We start from the raw sequence: 22468 nt of genomic DNA, 5'->3' as shown, positions 1-22468 counted from the left end.
GTGAAACTGCATTCATTATTGAGGCTGGAACTCGAATGGCTCCAGAGATGTTAGATGCTGCCAGAGCAACGCTAATCAGTGCATTAATATTAAAAATCATAAGCGAGAGCCAGAGGGGAACTCTCAACTATTGCATGTTATTGTGTGTTTGCAGGAGAAAAAAATAACCTGCGGGGGAAATTTGAGATTCGACGGTGATGTGCTCTGAGCATTGGAGATCTCAATAGGCGTGTTAAGCTCGTCTCTGAGTATTTGAATTGAAAAATTGACACGATGAACGTAACATTTTAAGAGTCCTGTAGAGATGACTCACACAATAGCCTCTTGTTAACCGCTCTTCACGCGATGGAGATGAAAGTTGCACAATGCAGCGAGAGATATGTGTTTTATTTTCGCATACGTTGCAGTTGTTTTTCATTTTGTGTGTTTTTTTTTGTTTGTTTTTTTTTTTCTTTTGCTTCAGGTTTGCACATCTGGGCGAGAGCCAACACAGAGTGGAAAGAACCGAATGCATAAACCTGGCGAACATCATCTGCTTGTGAGTAAAAACATGTGACACCATCAGATGTATTGCACACATGTCTGCTTTGTTAATATTGCCACACCACCGGGACTCAAATCAACACAGGCCGCAGTGTTTTTTATTTAATTACATCAGGGAGAATAGATGGCGAGACGCGATGGCAGCCCATGTTTGTTTTATATTAACATCTTTTAATTCTTCTCAGGCTTCCTGCCTCTTCTTTATTAAATGCTTACATGAATATGCGTATACCGTTGGCACACATGGCAGCAGGCGTTACAGATTTATGGCATCAAAGTAAAAAGTTGCAAATCCAGTGTCAGACAGTAAATGTGGCTCTTTGTTTGCTTGTCGAGGATTAGATGAGGAAATCAATACCACTCTTATGTCACCCAGCGCAGTGGTCAAGAAAAATAACCCGGTGAACTCCACTCAAGTTGAGAGAGGCATAAACAAAGGTGTTCGAAGGAGAGGCACAAGATGAAACAGAAAGAGTTGTTATTCTTTCGTTCCAAAAATACATCCAGATAGTCAGGCGGACTGTGAGGTATAACTACGTGCATCATAGCTGGATGGAACATAAATAGAGACTGGTTAATGGATACGTGTACAGAGCAGAAAAATAGCGGAGAGAGGACTAAAATATCTACACGTGACTACAAGTGTTTTTCTTTTTCTTTTTACTTGAAGATTATATTTAATTTTGTACGAGACTTCAATGTTAAGCATCGCTGCAAGAGGGCCATGAGTTTGAAGGTTTTTCGTGGGGAAACATTTCAGTGAAAACCAGATGGAGCCTCAGATCGTCTGTTAAAGTTCATGAAAAGACCACAAGAAACAGATGAAGGACAGAGAAAAATAGACACAGGGGACAATTAAAGAGGCAGAAACAAGCTTGTGAATAGCCGGGGGCAAAATTATTGATTATAACCACTCAGAAAACTGAGCTGTTACCCTGGTGTACAGAGCAAAGGCTAACTGTACATTTAAGCAGAGCAGTGGTTTTAGCTCGATGCTAACATCAGCATGCTCACATTCTCACAGCGACACAACGCTAACATGCTAATTTAACAGAAATGATGTTGAAACACAACTAAAGGACGAATCAAAAAAATGATCCCATGACGGCATTACATGAAAGGTCATGGGAACATGTAAGTGATTACGACCCGTCCTGTGGGGGACGTGAAAGTCTGCTGCAAATGTCATGACAATCCATTCAATTGTAGTCACGAAATCAAAACCATATACGTCAAATTCAGGGTGGCGCTGTAGCAAAAGTCAGAAGATACACGAGCGTCACAAGGATTCCTCCTCCGGTAACCACAAATATCTGCACCAAAAATGTTGTGTCTGTTGAAAAAAAAGTAATTCTTGGTGACAAACTGCTGTCCCTTTTTAAAGAAAACAGATTAGACTGTACTGCTGTTTGTAAATACAGTGATGCAGCCCTGGTCTGACAGGAACATTGATCACTCGCTCGCTCTTCTAATAAGATGTAAAATAGTGACTTGGGAGAAGGTTGAAGGAGATGCCGTTGGATGAAACGTCACAGACATGTCTCTTTTTGTACATACTGACTGAAAAAGAAAATGCAATTTCTCAGATAGAAAAGGCCAAAGTCCTTTCGCTTCACACAAAGGTGGCAGATAAAGCGAACGTCAGACAGCAGGGAGTCGAAGCGTCTTTTCATCCATGTTCAGTTTAAATCTGCCCCTTTTCTCCCATAATCTATTTGCACCTCACTCTGGCCATTCCACGGTCCGCCCATCCATCACTGATTTCCTCACGTCAGGGTCCATAGAGTCCAGCAGAGTCGTATGCTGTTGTGCAACAGTGTTATTCTAAGACGCTGTTATAACACCCAAAACGTGTTTCCACTGACAGGGGCCGCTGAGAGGGAGTCACCTCCCTCTTCCTGGTTCCGCTCTGGACCCATCAGGCATTAGCAAACCTTGGTGGGGGATTAAATTGGACATGATATAAATAGTGTGGTAGGTTCAAGCATCAGTCAGGTGTGATGATTTGTTTCCTCCTTAAATTATAATCAGCTCAGATCAGATAAATGGGTAGTTAGGACCGACTTTAAGAACGACATGCTCCCTTTCTTCAAACCATTCATGTGTAATTTAGTGTTGCAGCTTTTCTTGGAAATACAGTCTTATATTTATTGAATCATTTGATAGAGATTTATGTCTCAGTCTCCAGTCTTATCTGTACATTTCACATCTATGGATCTTGGCTATTGTGACACAGTGCAATGCAAACATTTTAGGAGCTTTACTCTACATGTCGCATCACTCAACAGGCTGTAAAGATTATCTGTACAAGCTGCTGAGATGTTCGCTTTGTGTAGATATTTCCCACAAGTCAAAAGACAGAAAGTATATCAAGACTTGTCTGTTTAAATGACAGTATGGCATGGCCCAGTGCCATTTTACTGAAACAGTGTGTTACTTCACAGCTGAGAACACATAAGTGAGCATTTGACATTTAATGTGTATTTAAAAAAAGGGTAAATTTAATCCTTTACACTTTTGTGCATTTGCTCTCGTGCTTGCTCCCCTCCACCTTTAATACATCTATTGTACACTCTAGCTCTTATGTTCTTCCAAATGGCTTCATTCATCACCAGGGCCCATTACACTTTTTTTCTGCCTGATTTGATGCGCCATTTTTGCTCGCTCATTTACATAAAGGGAGCATTTGTTGTCACCACATCGGAAATGAGGTGCAGATTGACCAGAAGTGCAGAGGAGTCTTTTTCTCAAAAGCTGGAGCTGTGTGCACTGCAGGAGGATGTCTCGAGGTGTCTTCCCACCCGCCTGTTCTTATGCACTTTCTTACATGGCAAGGAAAGAATCCACGGAGGAGATTGAAAAAATTGGTAGCAGACAAAAACATCTCAGCAATTCAGCCTATTGGTCAACCCGAGTCTGTGCATCTTTTGGTTTCGAATTGGTTGCTTGGTCACCATCCTTATTTTAATGTAAAGCCCGAGTTAGGGAGTTCAACGTGACACTTGTGGAGTTTATAATTTCAGTCTTTTGTCTCTGTGAAAAAAGCCACCAATCAAGAAGGTGCATTTGAGATGCACCCATGGCCATGTGTCTGCGCAGCCTCCTCAGCAGGGCCGCAGCTGCTGTGGAACTAGCTGACTGAGTGGACGACCTGACAGGCACGTGGTTGATAATCTACTCTCACGATGATGAGACATGATTGAGAGTCCCGCTTCTTTGAAAATATGAGTAATTCTGCGTTAAAAGCCCCCATCTCTGCCATCCTCGTGTTGTTTCCATTAACAGTCCTCTTAATGACCCTCCCTCTCTCTGGATCTTGCTGGTTGGGGTCAAACATTTTCTAGCCTCGGGGACTATAGATAGTAATCACATGGCTTGTCTAAAAACAGTTCTTGAATTCATCCCATTATTTCAACATGCCTGTGGCCATCCCTGTCTTCTTTGTCTCCCCCCCCCCTCAGAGAGCCCGTGTCCAGCTTCCCGGAGGACAGCGTCTACGCAGTTTCCCTACCGCAGGTCGACCGAGACAGCCGGGACGAGTTCGAGAGCCATGTGATGATGGGTCAGGGCCAAGTGAGGTTGCTGTGCAGGGACGACATGTTGATGTACAGGGAGTACGTCAAGAACAGATACATGTGAGACGCGGACGGATCCTGGATCTCTGTGGTTAATATGCACTATCCAGTTCACTTCAACTGCTCCTGGGAGTAGACCAACTGGATTTGGACTAACCTATGTGGGTTGATTTTTCTTTTTTTTTTAAATCAAAATTATTTCCATGTTTTAATAGCTTCAACTGTTTGCAGTTGTGTTAGTTTTTTATTCATAGAGAGGCAAAGTAATTCCCCCCCATCCTGTAGACAACCTTGGAACCTTATTTCATAAAAAGATTCGTATGGCAGTGAACTGCAAGGGACAAATGATGGATCCCGTTGAATTGTGTTTGTTGATTCAAAAGATAGTTACAGTATTAGACTACAACACAAGTACACGATTGAACGACTACGCGACCAGCAGTCGCCTTATAACGTGATCTCATTTAACGCTCACAGAATTATTCGGTGCTGTGCAGACAGCCATGTTGGTGTTGGTGAAGTATATTGATCGAGACGATGTAGTTCACTAAGCGTTTTTACACAATACTGAATTGTGCTTTATGACAAACTGCGACTTTCTGCGAAATTCAAATTAACAAACAACATATATGTAATTCATGGCCCAATTCAAATGGAATCAAAACATTATTTGTCTCTCGTCATTGGTGAAATAAAGTCCCACGGTGCACATCAGAGGGGCGGGACATCACCACGCTGACATGCCTTAAAGAAGCTACCTACATGGTGTTTTTTAATTTGTTTCATTTGTTATTTCCCATCAATTAAAATTTTTAATTTCAACTCTTTAAAGAAAGTGTATTTAACTATATGTACATTTACATAAATTGTTTGGAATCTTAAAGGTGCACTATGTATCTTTTAGTTAGCATGCTAACCAGCAAGCCCCGGGCCGTCACGGTCCAAAGCTTCCTGTGCTAGCAGTGTAAACACCAACACCCTCCTGGTTCATCGAACTCTAAGTCTGGAATGCTAGCTGCACGGCTAACTAGCTAATGGCAGCTACGGTTAGCAGCAGTCAGTGGTTACTCATTTGTTTTGAGTATGAATCCGATTGGTGGACATTTCTTACATACCTGCATACTGCACTGTTTAATTAATCTTGAAACTTACATGTTGGAACCATTAATATGATGATCATCATGATGACTCTGATTTAATTATAATGTTTTTATTATTCATTCTATTAAACAGGTTTCATGTCTTTTGAGTCTATAACAATTGCCAAGAGAGAGATATATATATATATATATATGTGTATATGTATATATATATGTATATATATATATGTATATGTTGTTGTTTTTTTTTATTAAATTGTCAAGAACGACTCCTAACAACAGTCTCACATAATGACTTGTATCTACTGTAAAAGTTTATCCAGTTTCACTCATATTGCACATTGCATTGTGCCATTAGACAAAACCAGTATGTTTTGTGTGTCTGCCGACATCACTGACGATGCTATGGGTTTATCAATCCCCTTTCTTAGTTTACAATCCCACACACTGATTTTGTTTTGTATACATTTCCAATGTCAGCTTTTACCGTGTACAGTGGTATTAAATTAAACACTTATTTATTAACACGTTGTCCTCGCTGCACTCCGCTCAAAAACATGTGCTTCTGTTGTTCTCCGCAGTGTTTTGCATTCAAAAGTGGAATGTTTCATGCGGCCTCTGTCATTTTTCTTCATCTCTCCCACGCTCCTCCACTGTCTTTTCTTTCTTTCTTTCTTTCTTTCTTTCTTTCATTCCCTTTCTCACCCCTCATGCCTCCAATTCCCCCTCTTGTTCTCTCGATCACACTTTCGCTTTTCTTCCCTCATCACACTCTTTTAGTGCTCAGCCTTCTACTCACGGGTGTCAGAAAATGTGAAATGTGATGAAGTCCGCCTTTTCTGTAATACACACACACGCGTGCATTCGGTCGGCATGCTGATTGACCACTGGTCTCTGCATCGGTGCCTCGTGAGCCTGAGGACGATGGGGAGGGTGCTCCAGCATGTGATGTGTTGGAGAACAACAGGGGAATTAAAGAAAAGAAAAATAACTGCTCCGCTGTCTCACCTAGCTCACACAACTCACATCTCACCTAAAGTGAAGGAAGCCTCTCGCCCTCTCCCTCTGTATCCTCCAGTCCCCCCTTTTCTCCCTCTTTTGAAGCGTCTTAGCTGACTCAGAAGGCTTCATCTACATTTTACACTGATGGTTACCTTGATAGGACCGCTGCAGTAGCTCTCTCCCCAGATGCTGCCTTTGTTTTCTTTCCGGTGGTACATCAAGCTCAACAGCAGCAATCTGTATGTCTCATACAAGGACAGCTTTCTTTGAAGGAGTTTTCCGAGAAGTAGTTGACACGTCACAACAACTATTGTGATGAAGATGCAGGGTTGATGGGTTTCAAGAAGACAAGGTAGCAGAAGCACTGCGGGGTCTTTATGGTGATCACATACAGGTGCTCTATGGAGACTTCAGGTGTACTCTGCTCAATGAGCCCTTCACAAGATAGAATAAGCGTACATCAGTTAACATTTTTTTTTGTTATTCTGGTTGCTGAAAGTTAACACATATTATACAAATGATGTGGGGTTTTTTGTGTCAATGTACTAGTTTACAACCGTTTACATAGGCTTATCTGTCCATGGCTCCCAAACTGATCCAAACTGATCCTGATTCAACCAGCAGAACCTCAACCACCGGGATATCAGACACTTGTGTTTTCCCACTTTGTTGTCATTAATTTAATGTCCCCTATTCTTTTGTTTATAGCAAAAGGTTTTCCCCAACTAAAATAACATTTTCTCAATGTTGTCTCCGATCATTTGTTTAGATACTTAATTATTTTAATGAACGCTTGAGTGTCATCGAACACTGATGTTATCGTGATTGATAACGTACTCATGAGCTGCAGTGAGTAAAGTTTATAAGTTGTAACTGCTGCATTAAAGGTCCAGTGTGTAAGAAAATTGATTTTTGGGTCTCATTCTCAACTCGTCGATAGTGGTGCTTTGGGAATGGCGGCCGATCAGACCCACAAAATCACCTTTTCTTACATATTTTGCCTGTGAATATTACAATTTTTTCTGTACTTGTATCTTCTTATGAGAAGGTTGAAAGTTTCCACTCTGCCTGGAACATTAAGAAAATACCAAATATCTTTATTTGATTTGGATTTGCCTTTTTTAGGGGCCCTAAAACAGTCTTATTTAAACAGGGATGATCAGAATCTTCTTTAAAATCTCAGTCGGTGTCACATGCAATCCATTTGTTTAACATAATCTTATTATTATTTTGGTTATAAAAATCCCCAGTTTCCCCCCAGAAACAGTACATGAACATATTGTTATCAGTTGCAGCTGCTCACAGGCACTAACAGAAACCTCACTTAAAATCAGTTGTGGGCATGATGAGCTCTTAACCCGTGTCATTAAACAAAACAAAAAAAAGGGGGCCTTTGTGGAGGACGTGAACTGCTGCCAGCATCTGTTCAGATCCACCGCCTGTGTTTACGGAGGGTGCTTAATTTTTTAAACTCTGTGTTCAAAACTAACTGAATCTGGGCTATTAGCGATCAACAGGTTTTTGTAGTGGCTCGTTAATCAGGCGATTATCATAAAAATCAAGGTCGGGATGACATTTTTGGCGAGGCGGCGACACTAAAAAAGGTGGGTCATAAATGTTGCTACTCATTCTGTGACTGATCCTCTCAGTTTGGTTTCCAGGAGCGATAATGTGTGTATCAGCGTGGAAGTGTCGAATACGATTTCTTCTCTAGTATTCGAGGAAGAAGTAGAAGAAGAAGAAGAAGAAGAAGAAGAAGACATCCTTGGGCCTAAATGTTCAGCTGTCTCGCCTTCATTTTCCACCTCCTCTTGTGCCTGCAAGTGTTTTTTTTTTTTATTTTATTCTTTTATAATTTGTCCTCTGGATAACCTGCATCTATAGTTTGAATTTTCCTCTGCTGCTGCATCCTTGCCCACCTTTCCTGTAACTAATCACCTGCTCCATTGTTTTTCTTTTTCCTGAGTAAATATCTCCATAAGAGCGTTACGGTAAAGTCTGTGTTTGTGTACGAGCACGTGAGAGCGTGTGTGCACTCTTGAAAATGAGGGCGCTGCCGTCTGTTTTTTTTCGCGGTGAAGAGCGACTGGGCAGTTTGAGTTTGTCTCTTGTTTTGAAGGGAAAAGCGGTCTTTTATGTAAGGCCCTGTTTTCCCCCATGTTTTTTTGTGCTCCTAATGGCAGGTGTCTCATTACACTTAAGCCTCTCAGCACACATGGGTATGGATGAATAACTGCATGCAGTCACAGATATTTCTGGGTAGCTTTGCTCTCGCCATCGTTCCTCACCTGAATAGAATTAAGATTGAATGTTTTTGCGTGCGGCGCCAGTGGTGCCGTGCTTCTGTTGGGGCGGAAACCCAATTTGGGGAATTTAGCCCCTCTACAGAAAACAATCATAAACGATCCTGGGATGTATTTTTGCTCCCGTGTGAGGTCGGGTATCTGCCGAGGTCTGTGACATGAGTCACTAGGCACTTCATGTGACCGCTTAGCTTATGAATGAAGACAACCCCCTCTCCAGCCTCAGTCCACCGACAAAAGGTGGACAAACAGCTGTTGCCTGGAAACCGAAAACTGGTTACCATATTGCTGCTTTGAATCTCCCCCTGCTTCCAACCACTGCCTCTCCACATTTCATCCATTGTTATCTGACATTTCTATTTTTTTTTTTTTTTTTTTGCAACCACATGTATTAAATCCTTTCTGAAATCAGTTCCTGACAGCTGTCCTCAACCAGTTCTTCACTTCTCATTTCGTTTAAGGCCCGCGAGGGGGAATAACAGATGTCGGAATAGATGATGTCATGGAAAAGAAAAAGGGATGATTTTTAGCAGTTGAAGAGTCAACTGGGCAATGTGGCTATGGAGAGGTGAACTCCTTCCCCTTGTGCTGGACCACCACGGGACTTTGTTTCAGAAAGAAATGTGCAAGAATTTTAATCGATAACAGCTAGAAAGGAACTCAAATTATCAACCAAATTTTTGACATGATGGTGATCTATGCAAAGGGTTAGTTGCTAGAAGTGTTAACATCAACACTCCCCTGGTCCCACGAGCTCTCATTCCAATTCACTAGTTGCACGGCTAACCGAGCTAACCAGCTAACAGAAGCAGCAGTTAGCGGTTACTTCGATAATATGCTGCAACATTGAACAGAACAATATTTCTGACTGAATACCGTGATATCAATATTGTGACAAAATTGCCTGGCTGACTGATGGTACTCACAAAATGGTAACACAAAGTGACTTTTATTGATGACAATCATCGGTAATGTGGATATAATTTCACTGTGCTGCAGTGAAGTGACCACCTGAGCAGTATCTCCATAAAACGACATCCCAAAACTAAGACAAGACGTCACGATAACGATAAAAGATCAATATATTGCCCAGCCCAAGTCATAGATGACAGTTGATTTTACCTTCACCATAACTTTTTTCATCTCATTTCTGAAAAGCGATCAATAGACGGCAAAACTAAAGTAAATCATGGCTCACTGTAGAATAATAGTTAAGATAATTAGTTTAGTTAATACTTCAGCTTGATTGGCAAATGAGAGCAGAAATAAAGGTAAAGAAAGAAAACAAGAAAAAGCTGTACATAGTAGGTATAACAAGATGTCTGTTCCTGGTTTGACATTGAAGTTCTGAAGAGATGTTGAATCACGCGTGTTGCAGGTATGCAGAACACACCACGCTCTGAAGCCAAGCAGGATCCGTCTCTATACATAAATGTACAAACAGCTCTGTCGATGGAGCCGAACCGTCCCTGGAGATTGCTCACATGTTTATGCACACTGTACAGTATATCTACAGTAAATCTCTATGCTAACTTTCTCCCAGAGTGCATTAGCTTGTTAGCCCGCCGTTTGTTCCAGGCCATCTGTTACACCTACACCATCTCCCCCCTGCGTGTTTACACTGCCTCTTATCGTTTATCTCTGCGTGTCCTCTCGTCGTCCCTCGCTCTTACTCTCTTTCACCGCCCAACAGACATCTTGTCTTATTAAAGACTCAAATGTTCACTCAAAAAGCGAAAACTCAGTAGTTGTCTGCCCACCTACATGCAGGCAGAAAGGCAGGTGAAGTTTCGTAATCCGCGACACATCTCCGGAGCTTCACAGCAAAACGTAGTTGTAGCGTTACGCAGCTGATGTATATGGGGACTGGTTTTAAAACGTCAATGAACAACCAGAAAACACCATAAGGCTCTGGAGACGTGGATTATGTTGGACGAGCTCTATGGAGCCATTTTATGTTTCAGTTGATTGTTTTTATTGGGTGAACTTGTCCTTTAAAGGTGGGACGTGTAGAGTTTGTTGGTTGTGGTTTGTAGACACGAAATTCAAGTTGGTCCCGCCCTCTCCTATTTAACCTTTATGATATTATATTTGCACTGGAGCTTTTTCTGCTATGTGCTGTTTGACAAAGTCTGTCACGGCATTTGACGTTCAACAGCCGCTACAACATTTGATGTAACAGCACAAGAGCTCAAGTGATTATTTTCAGCCAGCACTTGCTGTGAGATAATAAAGGGAAATAACAGCATGTAGACCGTTATGAGGCGTTACACTCCCCATGTGTAACCATTGTCTCGAAAACTGGGTCAGATTAGGAGGCGTTCGAGACTCTACCGACACGCTCAGCGTGAAGCTCTGGCATTCGCTGCACCTTTGAAGTTTGAAGGCAGACATCAGCACTGATTCCCCTTTTTTGAATTTTGTATCAAAGGAATCAAAGGTCAAGAAACTCGATTAGTAGCGAGTGAACTCTGGGATTCACCTTTAAATGATTAATCCACAAGACATGCATTAATGTGCTGCAGAGTCAGCCTTGTTGTGATCCCACACCGATATGTTTTATTGAACTTTGTACTGAAGCCAAAACTTCAAACTGATTCTCCACTGAAATGTGATTATCGGGTGTTAAAAACCAGTCGACTCCAAGTGTTCAGTGTGAAACTCTCTGATGACCTCACTGTTTGAAAAAAAAAAAAAGCACCCAGAAGTCATTCTTGAGTACAGACTCTGATGCAGGATGCAACCTGCAGAGTAACTAGCAACTAAAGTTATAATGAACAGGTAATGTAGTAAAAAGTTCCTGCAAATCCTTCATGTACAGTACTTGAGTAAATGTACTTAGTTACATTGCATCAGTGAATAAACTACAGGCTATCAAAGTATTAATCTGGTTCATATGTACCTGAAATAAAAAATTAGAAGAAAAATCTGATTGCACATGTAAATGTCAGCTGAATCTGATGTTACAGGGCTTGTTGTTACGCTTTAACGCCACAGCTCAGACCTGAGAGCGTGTGATCTGGAAACTTTTGCAAGTTTCTTCACTTTTTGCAAGGGAAAGGTGTTCTGAGGTTGGCAGGTGTGTGAGAGTGTAAGAGGCTGGAGATTCATTCTCTTCACAGCCAGGCATCATGTCTCTCTCTCTCTCTCTGACTTTCTCTCCTTCTGTCTGCCTGTCTGTCTCTCTCTCTCTCTCTCTTTCTGTAGGTCTCTCTCTCTGTCTGTCTGTTTTTTCTCTCTCTCTCTCTCTCTCTCTCTCTGCCTCTATCTGTCTGTCTCTCACTTTCTCTTCCTGCCCCCCCCTCTCTCTCTGCAACTATCTGCCTCTCTCTCTCTCTCTCTCTCTCTCTCTCTCTCTCTCTCTCTCTCTCTCCCTCTCTCTCGGCCGTGACGTCAGTCGTGTTTAAAGCTCGCCTCGCGTGTCTCCGCTCGGATCCCCTCTCATCCTCCTCCTCCTCGTCCTCGTTCTCCTCCTCCTCCTCCTCTCTCTGCTCACAGTCGCCTTCCTCACCGAGCTGAACACCGGCCAATGCTTCACACCACCCGTGCCCTGAGTGTCTGTCCCATGCATGGGAAGCACAACAAAACCAAGGGCTTTACCTGAGAGGAGCGAGGACACAGGGGGGGGAACCATCGCGTCCGTTCAAACTTGGATTTTTAAAATAAAAAACAACAACAAAGACATCTCTCATCGGACGAAAGGGCTCTGATATCCGATCTGATATCTCTTCTAGGTAGGTACTCTAAACTTTCCAGACTCCGTGTTCCTGATTAGAAAATGATGGAAAACAATTGTGCCTGTTGGATGCAAATGTGTGATAGCAGTTCAGAGAGCAGTGATGGCTATAAGAACCAACTCCTCTGAATATTTGAACAATTTAGTGGATAAAAAAACAAACAAATAATCGTGTAGTTATTTACCATCACCGTATTTATAAAAGTGTTGCAGATCATTAAGATACTTGGACACTGATGATCTGAATGATGTTAGGACTTAGTTTTTCTGTGGTGTAAGTGGATGTGGTTTCAGCACCAGGGACAGCTCACCCGTCTGTCAGCTGCTGCAGAAAACTTTCACAGGGAAAATCCACCCTGAAACTGAATCTACATTGTGCCAGACCATCGCAGGTCCAATGCACCTTGTTGTCAGAGTTTTGCTTGACATATTCCATCTACACTGTAAAATCTGACAACGTGAAAAAAAAATGTGAGGAAGCTGATTGCCTAAATATGACCGACAAGGTAGTTTAACTCGTTCAAACTTTAATACTGAGCTTGTACGACTTGAATTTAATAGTCCACTTTACTTGGTTATTCTTTCTTAAGTAAAATGTACAGTGTATATGGTATATGGAGGTGTTGTATGGCATGGAGCAGCCCCAAGTCTGGAGGTGAATCCAGCACCCATCACCACCACCGCCTGTGAAGTAGATGCCGGAGAAATTATAAAAAACAGTGTCAGGGTGGAATATCTTGTGACTTAGTAATACTGTAAGTCTGGTCAGTTCTGCTTTACATGAACCATCATTAACAGATGTTTAATTTAGAGTTAATCAAACCTTAGATAAAAAAAAAAAAAAGAAGTTACTTGTGACAGACACTGAAATGCTCTCTGATCCATTTATTAAGCAGCGTTTTTTATTGTGGCGCTGCATCTGAGGTTTATAAACCTTTATAACTGCTTGATAAATGGCTTATAAAGCATTCAATTGTGTGTTGAATGATGATGTTTGTTGGTGGTGGTTATTATAAAATGTTACCTGCTTGGTTCGTGTGTGATTTTTTTTTTTAGGCGGACTGCTCATATGTCCACTGGTGCTGTCGCGCAAAGACTCTGATTTTGAAAGAAGAGAGAACTTGCTCTTACTAACAAAAAAAACAATCTTCTTTTTTCCTCTGCTGCCTTCAGGACAAACAGGATCCAGCCATGAACGAGTCGCTGGTTGTGAACGACTCCTCTGCGAGCCCTGTGGCCGGAGAGGCGCTCCCGTGGATGGAGTCCGGCTCTCCAGAGCGCAACGGCAGCCTGGAGTTCTCCACCGCCCCGCTGGACTTCGCCATCAACCCGTGGGACATCATGCTCTGCATGTCGGGCACCGTCATCGCCTGCGAGAACGCCATCGTGGTGGCGATCATCTTCTACACCCCGACGCTCAGGACTCCGATGTTTGTGCTGATCGGGAGCCTGGCCACGGCGGACCTGCTGGCCGGCATGGGATTAATCCTGAACTTTGTATTCCAGTACGTGATCTCCTCCGAGACCATCAGCCTTATCACGGTCGGCTTCCTGGTGGCCTCCTTCACCGCGTCCATCAGCAGCCTCCTGGCCATCACGGTGGACCGCTACTTCTCCCTGTACAACGCGCTGACGTACTTCTCGGAGAAGACGCTGCAGTACGTGCACCTGATGCTGGTGGGGACCTGGGGGGTGTCCCTGTTCCTGGGCCTGCTGCCGGTGCTCGGCTGGAACTGCCTGGACGAGCCGGCCTCCTGCAGCATCGTGCGCCCCCTGACCCGGAGCAACGTGACGCTCCTGGCCACGTCCTTCTTCGCCATCTTCGTGCTCATGCTCACCCTGTACTTCAAGATCTGCAAGATCGTGTGCCACCACGCGCACCAGATCGCCCTGCAGCAGCACTTTTTCGCCACGTCGCACTACGTGGCCACCAAGAAGGGGGTCTCCACGCTGGCCATCATCTTGGGGACATTCGGCGCCAGCTGGCTGCCCTTCGCCATCTACTGCCTGGTGGGGGAGAAGGAGTACCCGTCGGTCTACACCTACGCCACGCTGCTGCCGGCCACCTACAACTCCATGATCAACCCCATCATCTACGCGTACAGGAACGCGGAGATCCAGCGCTCCATCTACATGCTGCTCTGCGGCTGCTTTCAGGCCAACAAGGCCTACCGCTCCAGGTCACCAAGTGAAGTCTAATGAAAAAAAGAAAAAAAAACACACACCAGGGCTCCTTTTGTGTGAATGTGTGTGTGTGAGAGAGAAAAGACAGAGCAAAAAGACAAACCATCCTGTGACCATCGACAATCTGCTTACAAACTGACAGTGAATGCTTTTACAAAACACAAGCTGGGGGGGAGGAGGAGGAGGTGTGATGCTGGAAATGTGTCTCCCATGCATACTGTAATCTGCACTTTATTGTGTCTCAACACGAGTGAGGATGAGATTATTATTATTTATTTATTTTGTTTTGAAAATGCTGTGAACAAGAAAACTCCTGTGAAAAAATTAAAAAGATTTAAAAAAACAAAACAAAAAAACATTCAAACCTGAATGTGAATGTACCTAAATGAGAAGAAGGACTGGAAAAAATCTTGCACTTTAGTCCGTGTGTGTGTGTGTGTGTGTGTGTGTGTGTGTGTGTGTGTGTGTGTGTGTGTGTGTGTGAGTGAGTGTGTTTTTAAAATGCCAAAGCAGTATTGTAAAGCCACCCTTGTTGTGTGTGAAAACTTGTGAGTACCGTGTGCCATTTTTCTATTTTGTATGGTATCGTCTTTGATGTACACTTTTTTTCTACAAAAAGGAAATAAAAAGGAAGAGAAATCCAGCTGTGTGTGGCCCCGGCACGTGTCTTTACTGCAGCGCGAGTCCTTGCATTACACCTGACTTATCTTCATTTTTATATATATATGTATATGTGTGTTTGTGCATCTTCTTCACCTCGTTCCAGCCTCTTCCTCCGGAGCACAGGTGGGTCTGTTTGAGGAGACTAATGGTACCTTGAGCCTGAAAATAGCTTCAATTTACACCCAGACACAGTTGACTCCTGTTTGCTCAGTCTGTGCATGTGTGTGTGAGAGAGAGAGAGAAAGAGAGAGAGTGGATGAAGCAAACAGATTGATAGAGATACCACAAACGTGTGAAAACATGTGCCATGTGGTCAGAGGTGTGCTCAGCAGTCTTGATCACCTCCCACTCCTGGATGAGCAGGTTTGATGAAACCTAACGCACTGACAACAAGTCAAACGGGCATTTACATTTTTTTTTCTCGCACTTTTTTTCACCAGCCGCCCAGACCTTGGTAAATACGGCGGCAAGCCATAAGATGTGATGCACTCTGAAAACGTTTGTTTGGACTGCTGCCTTATCTCTCGATTTGTCTCATCTCCATCTACAGTAATGATTCAGGAGTAAAGAGAGCCACGGTGCACGTGTCTGTGTGTGTGACACAGGAGGAGCGATGATCACAAGTCAGTCCGCTCTCCGCCGTCAGCTGCTGCAAAAAGAGAGATTCGGAATTAACCTGGCAGCCTCCGAGGCCGCAAACACAGCAGTTTATCTGCCAGGCTGTTTAGACAGGTAGGCTAGTGGCTGAGGGCATCCGAGTGCCACGCAGAACTGAAGAGGCTGTTGTGGACCTGCCGCAGGTGTGTTTGGATACGTGGACACATATTTTCATCCTTGTAAAAGTTAATTCATGCCAAGCTTTTTTAAACCGACAGCAGCACACTTTAAATGTTCGGTAAATGTTTCGCTGACAGGCTATGAGATCATGTAAAACAACATGATCACTGTAATACTTGTGTTAGGAAAAAAGGTGTGACCTGCATCCTCCTCGGACGGCTGCGTTCCATTTAGCTGCTTCAGCTTCAGGGTCCTGATGTTGACGATGTTGTTGGGTCACTGTCACACCGTCCATCATGGTCCTAGGTATTAGTTAAGTTGAAATGAGACCCATGTGTCATGTTTTTCTTTACACTTCATGTCTTTATCTTTTTCCAGCCTGTTTTCTGTGTGTTTACCTCTTTGGTTAATTAGTCCATCTGTGTTTTCCCTCTTTCAGTTGGCTAAGCGTCTGTTCCCCCGTCCTGCGTTTTCTCCTCGTTGTCTCATCAGGGTTCCTGCTTTTGTTCCTCGCTTTTTTTTTTTTTTTTGCCAGTACTCATCAGTTATTGTATCTCTCTTTGTTTTTCTTTTTTTTTTTGTTGCCTCAGCCGCTTCATCCGTTTTTGTTGCCTGCCAATGTCTCTGTTTCCAACCATCCTTGGAGTCTGTATCTGGATCAACTTGCTGAAATGCTGACATTGTCAGCTGGGACACTAGAATGTACAAACTCCAGCTCTACGTTTGCCAGTTAAACAGCTTAAATGCAGAAGAAAGGAATCTGCTCCTATATTGGATGTTTTCAGGGGGACCTCGGGGCAATTTCCAGACGAGTCTGTGGCTATAAAAACAGGTATTTAGAGCCAAAACATGATGTTTTCTTACACTAAGCAAGTGGTGTTTCTGCAAATTGAATTGAAATTGCCCTTTAAATAGCTGGAAAACACTTCACCATTGACCTCAGACTAGGGTTTTGTTGGTCAGCGTCACAGTAGTTTTCTGCTTCCTCGGCAGTGGCACGGCAATGGGCAAAATGGTTAGTTTGAACCATGATGCAATAAAGTGTCACCAAAGTCATATGATAACACAAACTAACTCGCTGACACTGAGGTAGCCCTGCGTCTCCATCATTCCACAGGGTAACACTCCTGTTCTTGTCGAAGGAGTCTGGTGGCTTTGAACAGAGCGATATAACGGTTGATTCCGGTAAAACAAAAAGGATCTAAAGGAAAAGGTTCCTAAACGTTTCAGTCATTTAAACCCCAAAATATGTAAAAAATAAAATAAAATTGGGGCCTGAACTTAAAAAAAAAAAAAAAAATGGGATTACCCTTTAAATCTGAGACTAGCACACACCAGGGAACCTCTATCAGTGGAAACGCTAATCGTGTCTTATATTTGACTCGTCCTTGCGAACATTTTCACTCCCTCGCAAACTGTCTCACATTCTCTGGTAATTACATTCCCACACAATACTTTGCATTACCTCTGAGTCATGTTTTTTAGATTTTTTTTTCATTGCGCAACACTCAGCTTTAACCTCCAACTCCAACCTCCAGCTAACTGTGTCAACTTGGTGAATCCCACTTCAAGCACTGACAAGCAGCATTTTCTTCATTAGCATATTATGTTATTACTAAAAAAGAAACAAAACAGAAAACGTGTGAGTTATTGGACAAATTCACGTGTACAGTTACACGAAACACCAGAAATATGTATATGTTTTCTATAATACAGCGGTATTTGTTCATTCTGTCTGGATCTGCAGACTATACGTTTACGTCCAGAGCACCACTCCACAAAAGCGTGTGTTCCTTGTCACGTTTTGTTAGCCGTCATAGGTGTGTGTGCTTCAGGATGGCTCACAATGTCTTAAAACTGACTTTTAAATGTATTTATTTTTTCTCCCGACCAGCTTACACCCACTCACTCAACAGGAAAAAAAAAGAAAGGTTTCTTGCTGCACTGGCTCCTCTTGTGGACTATAACACTCCTCAGTTTGAAAGCTGTGAAGTCGGTTTGAGGCTGATCACAAAGTGGGGGAAAGGTGAAGGAAGCTGGAGGCCACTAATGGACTGCACACTGAGGCCTAAGCTCCTGTGAGGTGTTTGTTCAACTTGTTATTTTCTCCGCCTCGACAGATGCCGCTTTCGGTCAGCCAGTGAATCCGGCAGCAGCCTGCTTGTCCGCAGGGCTGCTGTGTAAAGAGTCACATTTTATAACCGCGCTGGCTCATTTGTGTGAACATAACTACACTTAAAGGGTAAACGCTCTACGTCAGCGCTTCACCCAGTTATAACACTCAGTGATCAGAACAATAGGAGTTAAGCCGCCACAGGAGCAATCTTTGCCTGGGAACATGCTGTAAACCACCTTGACTACAGACTTAATATACACGACTGTAGGTTTGGTTGGCACACAGTAGAATATGTCGATCATCCAATTACACTGTACGTTATGCATTCTTGAATGGGGATGTGCAGTTTGAACAAGTATGTTTTTGATCTCCTATGATTATTTTTTTGATCTGGAAAGCAGAAATTAAGGAACAACACTGCTTTTCTTGCTAAGACTCACCCTGCTGTGCCTTTAATTGACTAGTACTCAGTGCCTTCGCCCTTCTGCACCTCTGATCGGCTTATCCTGATGTTCCCAGCGTAACCCTCACCCGTTTCACTCCTCTACTTCAAACCTTCCCAACAGAAACAACAAAGGCAACCAAACACATGATAATGAAGACCTGCAGATTTAAAAACATTTTTTAAGGCAAAAATTGCTACGTCACAAGTCAACATATCATGATTTTTAGCCCATAGGTCAGCTGATGACTGTAGCGGGGCATTAAGCAGCTAAAGAGAGAGATATTTTCCCGAGGAGATGGTGGAGACCAAAAACAGAGTTAAAAAGAGTCTGAAGTCATATCAACTTCAGAGGTGACAATAGGTCAGTGTCGTGTTTACAGCTTGTCTCGGCTCAGGTGTTGCAGGTATTCATTGCAATTTAATTTCTTCCTTCTTGCCTCAGCACATCTATTGGATACTCGTATCTGTTGGTATCTACCTGGCTAAAGAAGTAAGATTCACATTTTGACTGTGTCAGGAACATGTGTGACTTGCAGCGAAAAGTCAAAACAATAAAAAACATAAAAAGTCGTTAAATGTATCTGTAAGTCTGCGACATCACTCCTCGACGGCAAAGTGGACTGTTTATCGTTGCAGAGGTCGATATTAACGACAGTGAAATTCGACGGTAGCGCCCTCACTTCGATATGACATCCATTAGACTAAATAGGGGCTGGTAGCAGTGTTTGAATTATGTAATGCTTGATCGGGACAGACCTGAGCAGCTTTCCAGGCAATTACCAAAGTACACAGTTGAATGATTCTCTCATTAATAACATTAATTACACTGGTGTAGCAAACGCTCTCCATAGAAACATTACTATTACTCAGTTAGCTATTAGCTCGATGGAAAAGGCTTTGGAGTTATTGATTATGTAATTGCACAAATTGCTGGTTTTTGCTCGCTTTCTGGGCTTTTCATTTTCGTATTCATGTGAAGGTGTTGCGGGGAATCTCTTTAGGTACAGAAGATAGAAGAAGACAGAGTCAATGGTGGTATTCTTTTCTGATCGTACTCCTCATTGAGAGTGCAGGGATACACACACACACACACACACACACACACACAAGCACAGACACGCTTTATCTCTTGGAAAAGCAGAGACAAGCACACATCGGCCACATAAAATCTGCTTTGCCATAAAAGTTATCGTAATTTGCCTTTGTCCCTCTGCCTGTGGCCTGTTCAAACAAGGGTATGTGTGTGTCTGTGTGAGCGCGTGTGAGTGTGTGAGAGCGTGTGTGTGCACGTGTTGGCACAGCACTGTACTGTATGGGCGTGCTTGTTAGTAGCCTGGCACCTACCAGGATGCGTCATAAGGTATTTTGCCAGACTGAGGGTGGGTGTTTGGTGCATGTGCCGTCTCTATTGTGCGCTGTATAACGCTGCCTGCACGCTGTGTGAAGGTGCGTGTTTAGCCGCACTTCCGAGAGTAGAAACTTTACCTAGTAACTCGGAACCTTTGAGGGTACTCGGTGCATTTCCAACAAAGGGATCAGAGTCTAAATGATGTTCAGGGAACATTATTTTATGGGGGTTTTTCTTTTTGCAATACCACGGATAAATAGATGGATAGATACTTAACATTTCTTCATGTTGCAACTTTGTTCAGGTTCACATTTCTAATTTTAGCTTCTCATATCGCTGTGCTTAGGTTTTGGGACAAAAAACACTTGGTTTGGGTAAGGAAGACTTTGTCTTAAAATACCTGATTTAGTTGCCACAAAAATGGCTGGAGATGGTCCAACTTCCCGCAAAATATAACTCGTTTTGATCTCCACAAAAGACGGCTGGAGACGGACAAACATCTAATGAAAAATAGCTGGTTTTGTTTTCCACTGAAAATGCTTGAGATGGTCCAACTTCCTATGAAAAATAGCCGTTTTTGTTGGTCACGTGCCACACTGGGTCGTATGTCGTATCGACCGTGGAAGTATCTGTGGTATATACACATTATATCTTGATGTCTGGGCTGTTTAGGGCTTGCAGTAATGAACATTTTTGACTCCTCGAGTATTTGCAGCATTTTCTTTTTAGCCACCATTTTTAGAAATCCGCAACTGCAAGCCAATTGGTTTTTTTTGTCTGTTCGTTGTCCCTCGACACATCAGACGGAGTCAAAGAAGAAAGCATACGACCGATGAATTAGCATTGTTGTTGCACAGTAGTGCAAAAACACGACCTTGTGACATCAGCCGTCACTTTATCATACATAAGCCGACTATTTTGCTTAATCGCTCGAAAGACAAGACACCAACGGGCAGAAGGGAACCTTTAAGTTCCCATAAAAGATGTTCCTGGGACTAAGTGTCCTGTGCACTTAAGGTGGAAATGCAGAATGTGTGAGTATGTTACAGAGAGAGAGAGAGACAGCGGCCCTAAACGGCCACGGAGCACATTAACTCCTCTTCCCCCGGCTTCTCAGAAAAACACTGTGGGCCGTGGCGAGTACGTGGGAGGGACGTTTTTCAAGGTACACTGAGCTGTACAATGAGCTGAAGTGTGGTGGACAGGAAAGCACATTTTGAAGGGTTTTTGCTTTGTTCACACTAATCATGTTTACTGTAGAGGGTAAACTACGCATATAAACAGGGCAGAACGACCTCTGTTGGTGGAGACAAGTTTATGTCATTCGTTTGAAAGTGGCTAAAATCTCTGGGGCAGATTCAAATTGATTCGAGCTTTTGATCAAAGTGTTTTGAAGTGGACCGTCGCTGCGCATCATCTTAAAATGATTAAATCCCAGTTTATGTTGCCCATGTTCACTTCTCCACTGACTTGTAGACAAACCCTTTAACGCCGATTAATTCCTGACGTGTTCGTATAGTTCCCGTCGTCCAAACTCGGAAAAGACTCACCTGCCCAAAATCGTGCGAGTCCTTCAAGACTCCAACATTTGGACGCGGTTCAAAATAATAATGGAGCTGAAACGCCCGTCAGCTTCGTACAGAACACACTGTAAGCTGGATCAGGTGCCAATAGGAGGTCACTATCTGTATCAGTGGATTAACTCCCGGTCCACTCTGAATGGTCCCTGAAGACAAAAGGTCATGCTTTAAGACTAAAAGATGGAGGGAATGAAAGTCTCCTGTCATACTGTGCAGGAATCCTTCCCTCTTAATTTGTCAGGTTTTCATAACTGAAGGAGAGCAGGGCTTTGGGATTCCACGTTTTAGGCTCTATGCCCTGTGCTTGTGTGGCGGGTGGCCAATCAAATATTTAACACATTATGGCATCACTTGACACTTTTTAGGCCCCATTTAGCTCGAATCTCCACGACCAGGTCAATCTGACAAAAGCGTCACTTGATTATGTAGAATCGGCCGGCTATGTTTAACACAGAACCTTTTACCGCAAGTTAATTCCAGCTGCAGGCGAGGAGAGGAAGCATTGTACTGGATAAAATGTCTTTAATACCATCTCGAGCGAAACAGATCAGTGTGACCTGGTTAAAGTGGCAGGTTAAACTGCTAAAATTGTCCGTCTTCTCCCCGTGACTCCTTCATTCACCTGCCGTCAGATCACCTGTCTGTAACCAGTCTGGACAGCGGTGTAACCCCTCGACTCTAAAGAGGCACTCCTGTGACCAATTAACTCTCCTCCATGCCTCTAATCACTCTCCTGTCCCCCTCTACTTGACTCCGCTCTCATCTTCCATTCAAGAGAAACTCCAATGTACTTATGAAGAGATGTATCACGGCTCCGACTACAGCGGATGATGACTGTAGAAATTAGCTGCAGAGGGGATGAATTCAGTCATGACTGGCCTCAGGACTCAAGAAAAATGACTTGAATCATTATCTGGGCATGACGCCCTAACTCCTTACTAGTAGCTGCTTTTAATGCTGGCATTTTGAAAGGAATGAGCTTAAGATACTTTTACACGCCACTCAGGATGACGGCCGGGTTAATGCATCAAGCGCACGACTTTCCAGAGCGATTTAAATCCCAAAATAAGATGCACTGAGCCAAAAATGATGTGTA

The 22468-nt window shown here is 43.2% G+C and overlaps 2 protein-coding genes across 2 annotated transcripts in view; both read left to right on the top strand.

Moving 5' to 3' along the window:
* Window positions 1-5743, top strand: part of fig4a (FIG4 phosphoinositide 5-phosphatase a) — a 57877-nt gene extending 52134 nt beyond the window's left edge. The window contains exons 23-24 of the mRNA XM_030405633.1: window positions 464-538; window positions 4005-5743. Of these exons, the coding sequence (XP_030261493.1) occupies window positions 464-538; window positions 4005-4182 (253 nt within the window). The 3' untranslated portion in view covers window positions 4183-5743. The remainder of the gene's footprint in view (window positions 1-463; window positions 539-4004) is intronic.
* A 6224-nt stretch (window positions 5744-11967) lies between these two features.
* gpr6 (G protein-coupled receptor 6) lies at window positions 11968-15086 on the top strand. The gene is made up of 2 exons (XM_030404718.1): window positions 11968-12257; window positions 13433-15086. Exon 2 carries the CDS (start codon window positions 13451-13453, stop codon window positions 14456-14458), a length of 1008 nt encoding a protein of 335 aa, XP_030260578.1. The 5' UTR covers window positions 11968-12257; window positions 13433-13450; the 3' UTR covers window positions 14459-15086.
* The last annotated feature ends 7382 nt before the right edge of the window (window positions 15087-22468 follow it).

This window comes from Sparus aurata, chromosome 22 (assembly GCF_900880675.1).
Source record: "Sparus aurata chromosome 22, fSpaAur1.1, whole genome shotgun sequence".
Lineage (NCBI taxonomy): Eukaryota > Metazoa > Chordata > Actinopteri > Spariformes > Sparidae > Sparus > Sparus aurata.
This window is presented reverse-complemented; position numbering and strand designations above follow the sequence as displayed.

What these genes read in the sequence shown, in the direction of transcription:
- gpr6 (XM_030404718.1), top strand. Translation starts at nt 13,451, where the DNA reads ATGAACGAGTCGCTGGTTGTGAACGACTCCTCTGCGAGCCCTGTGGCC.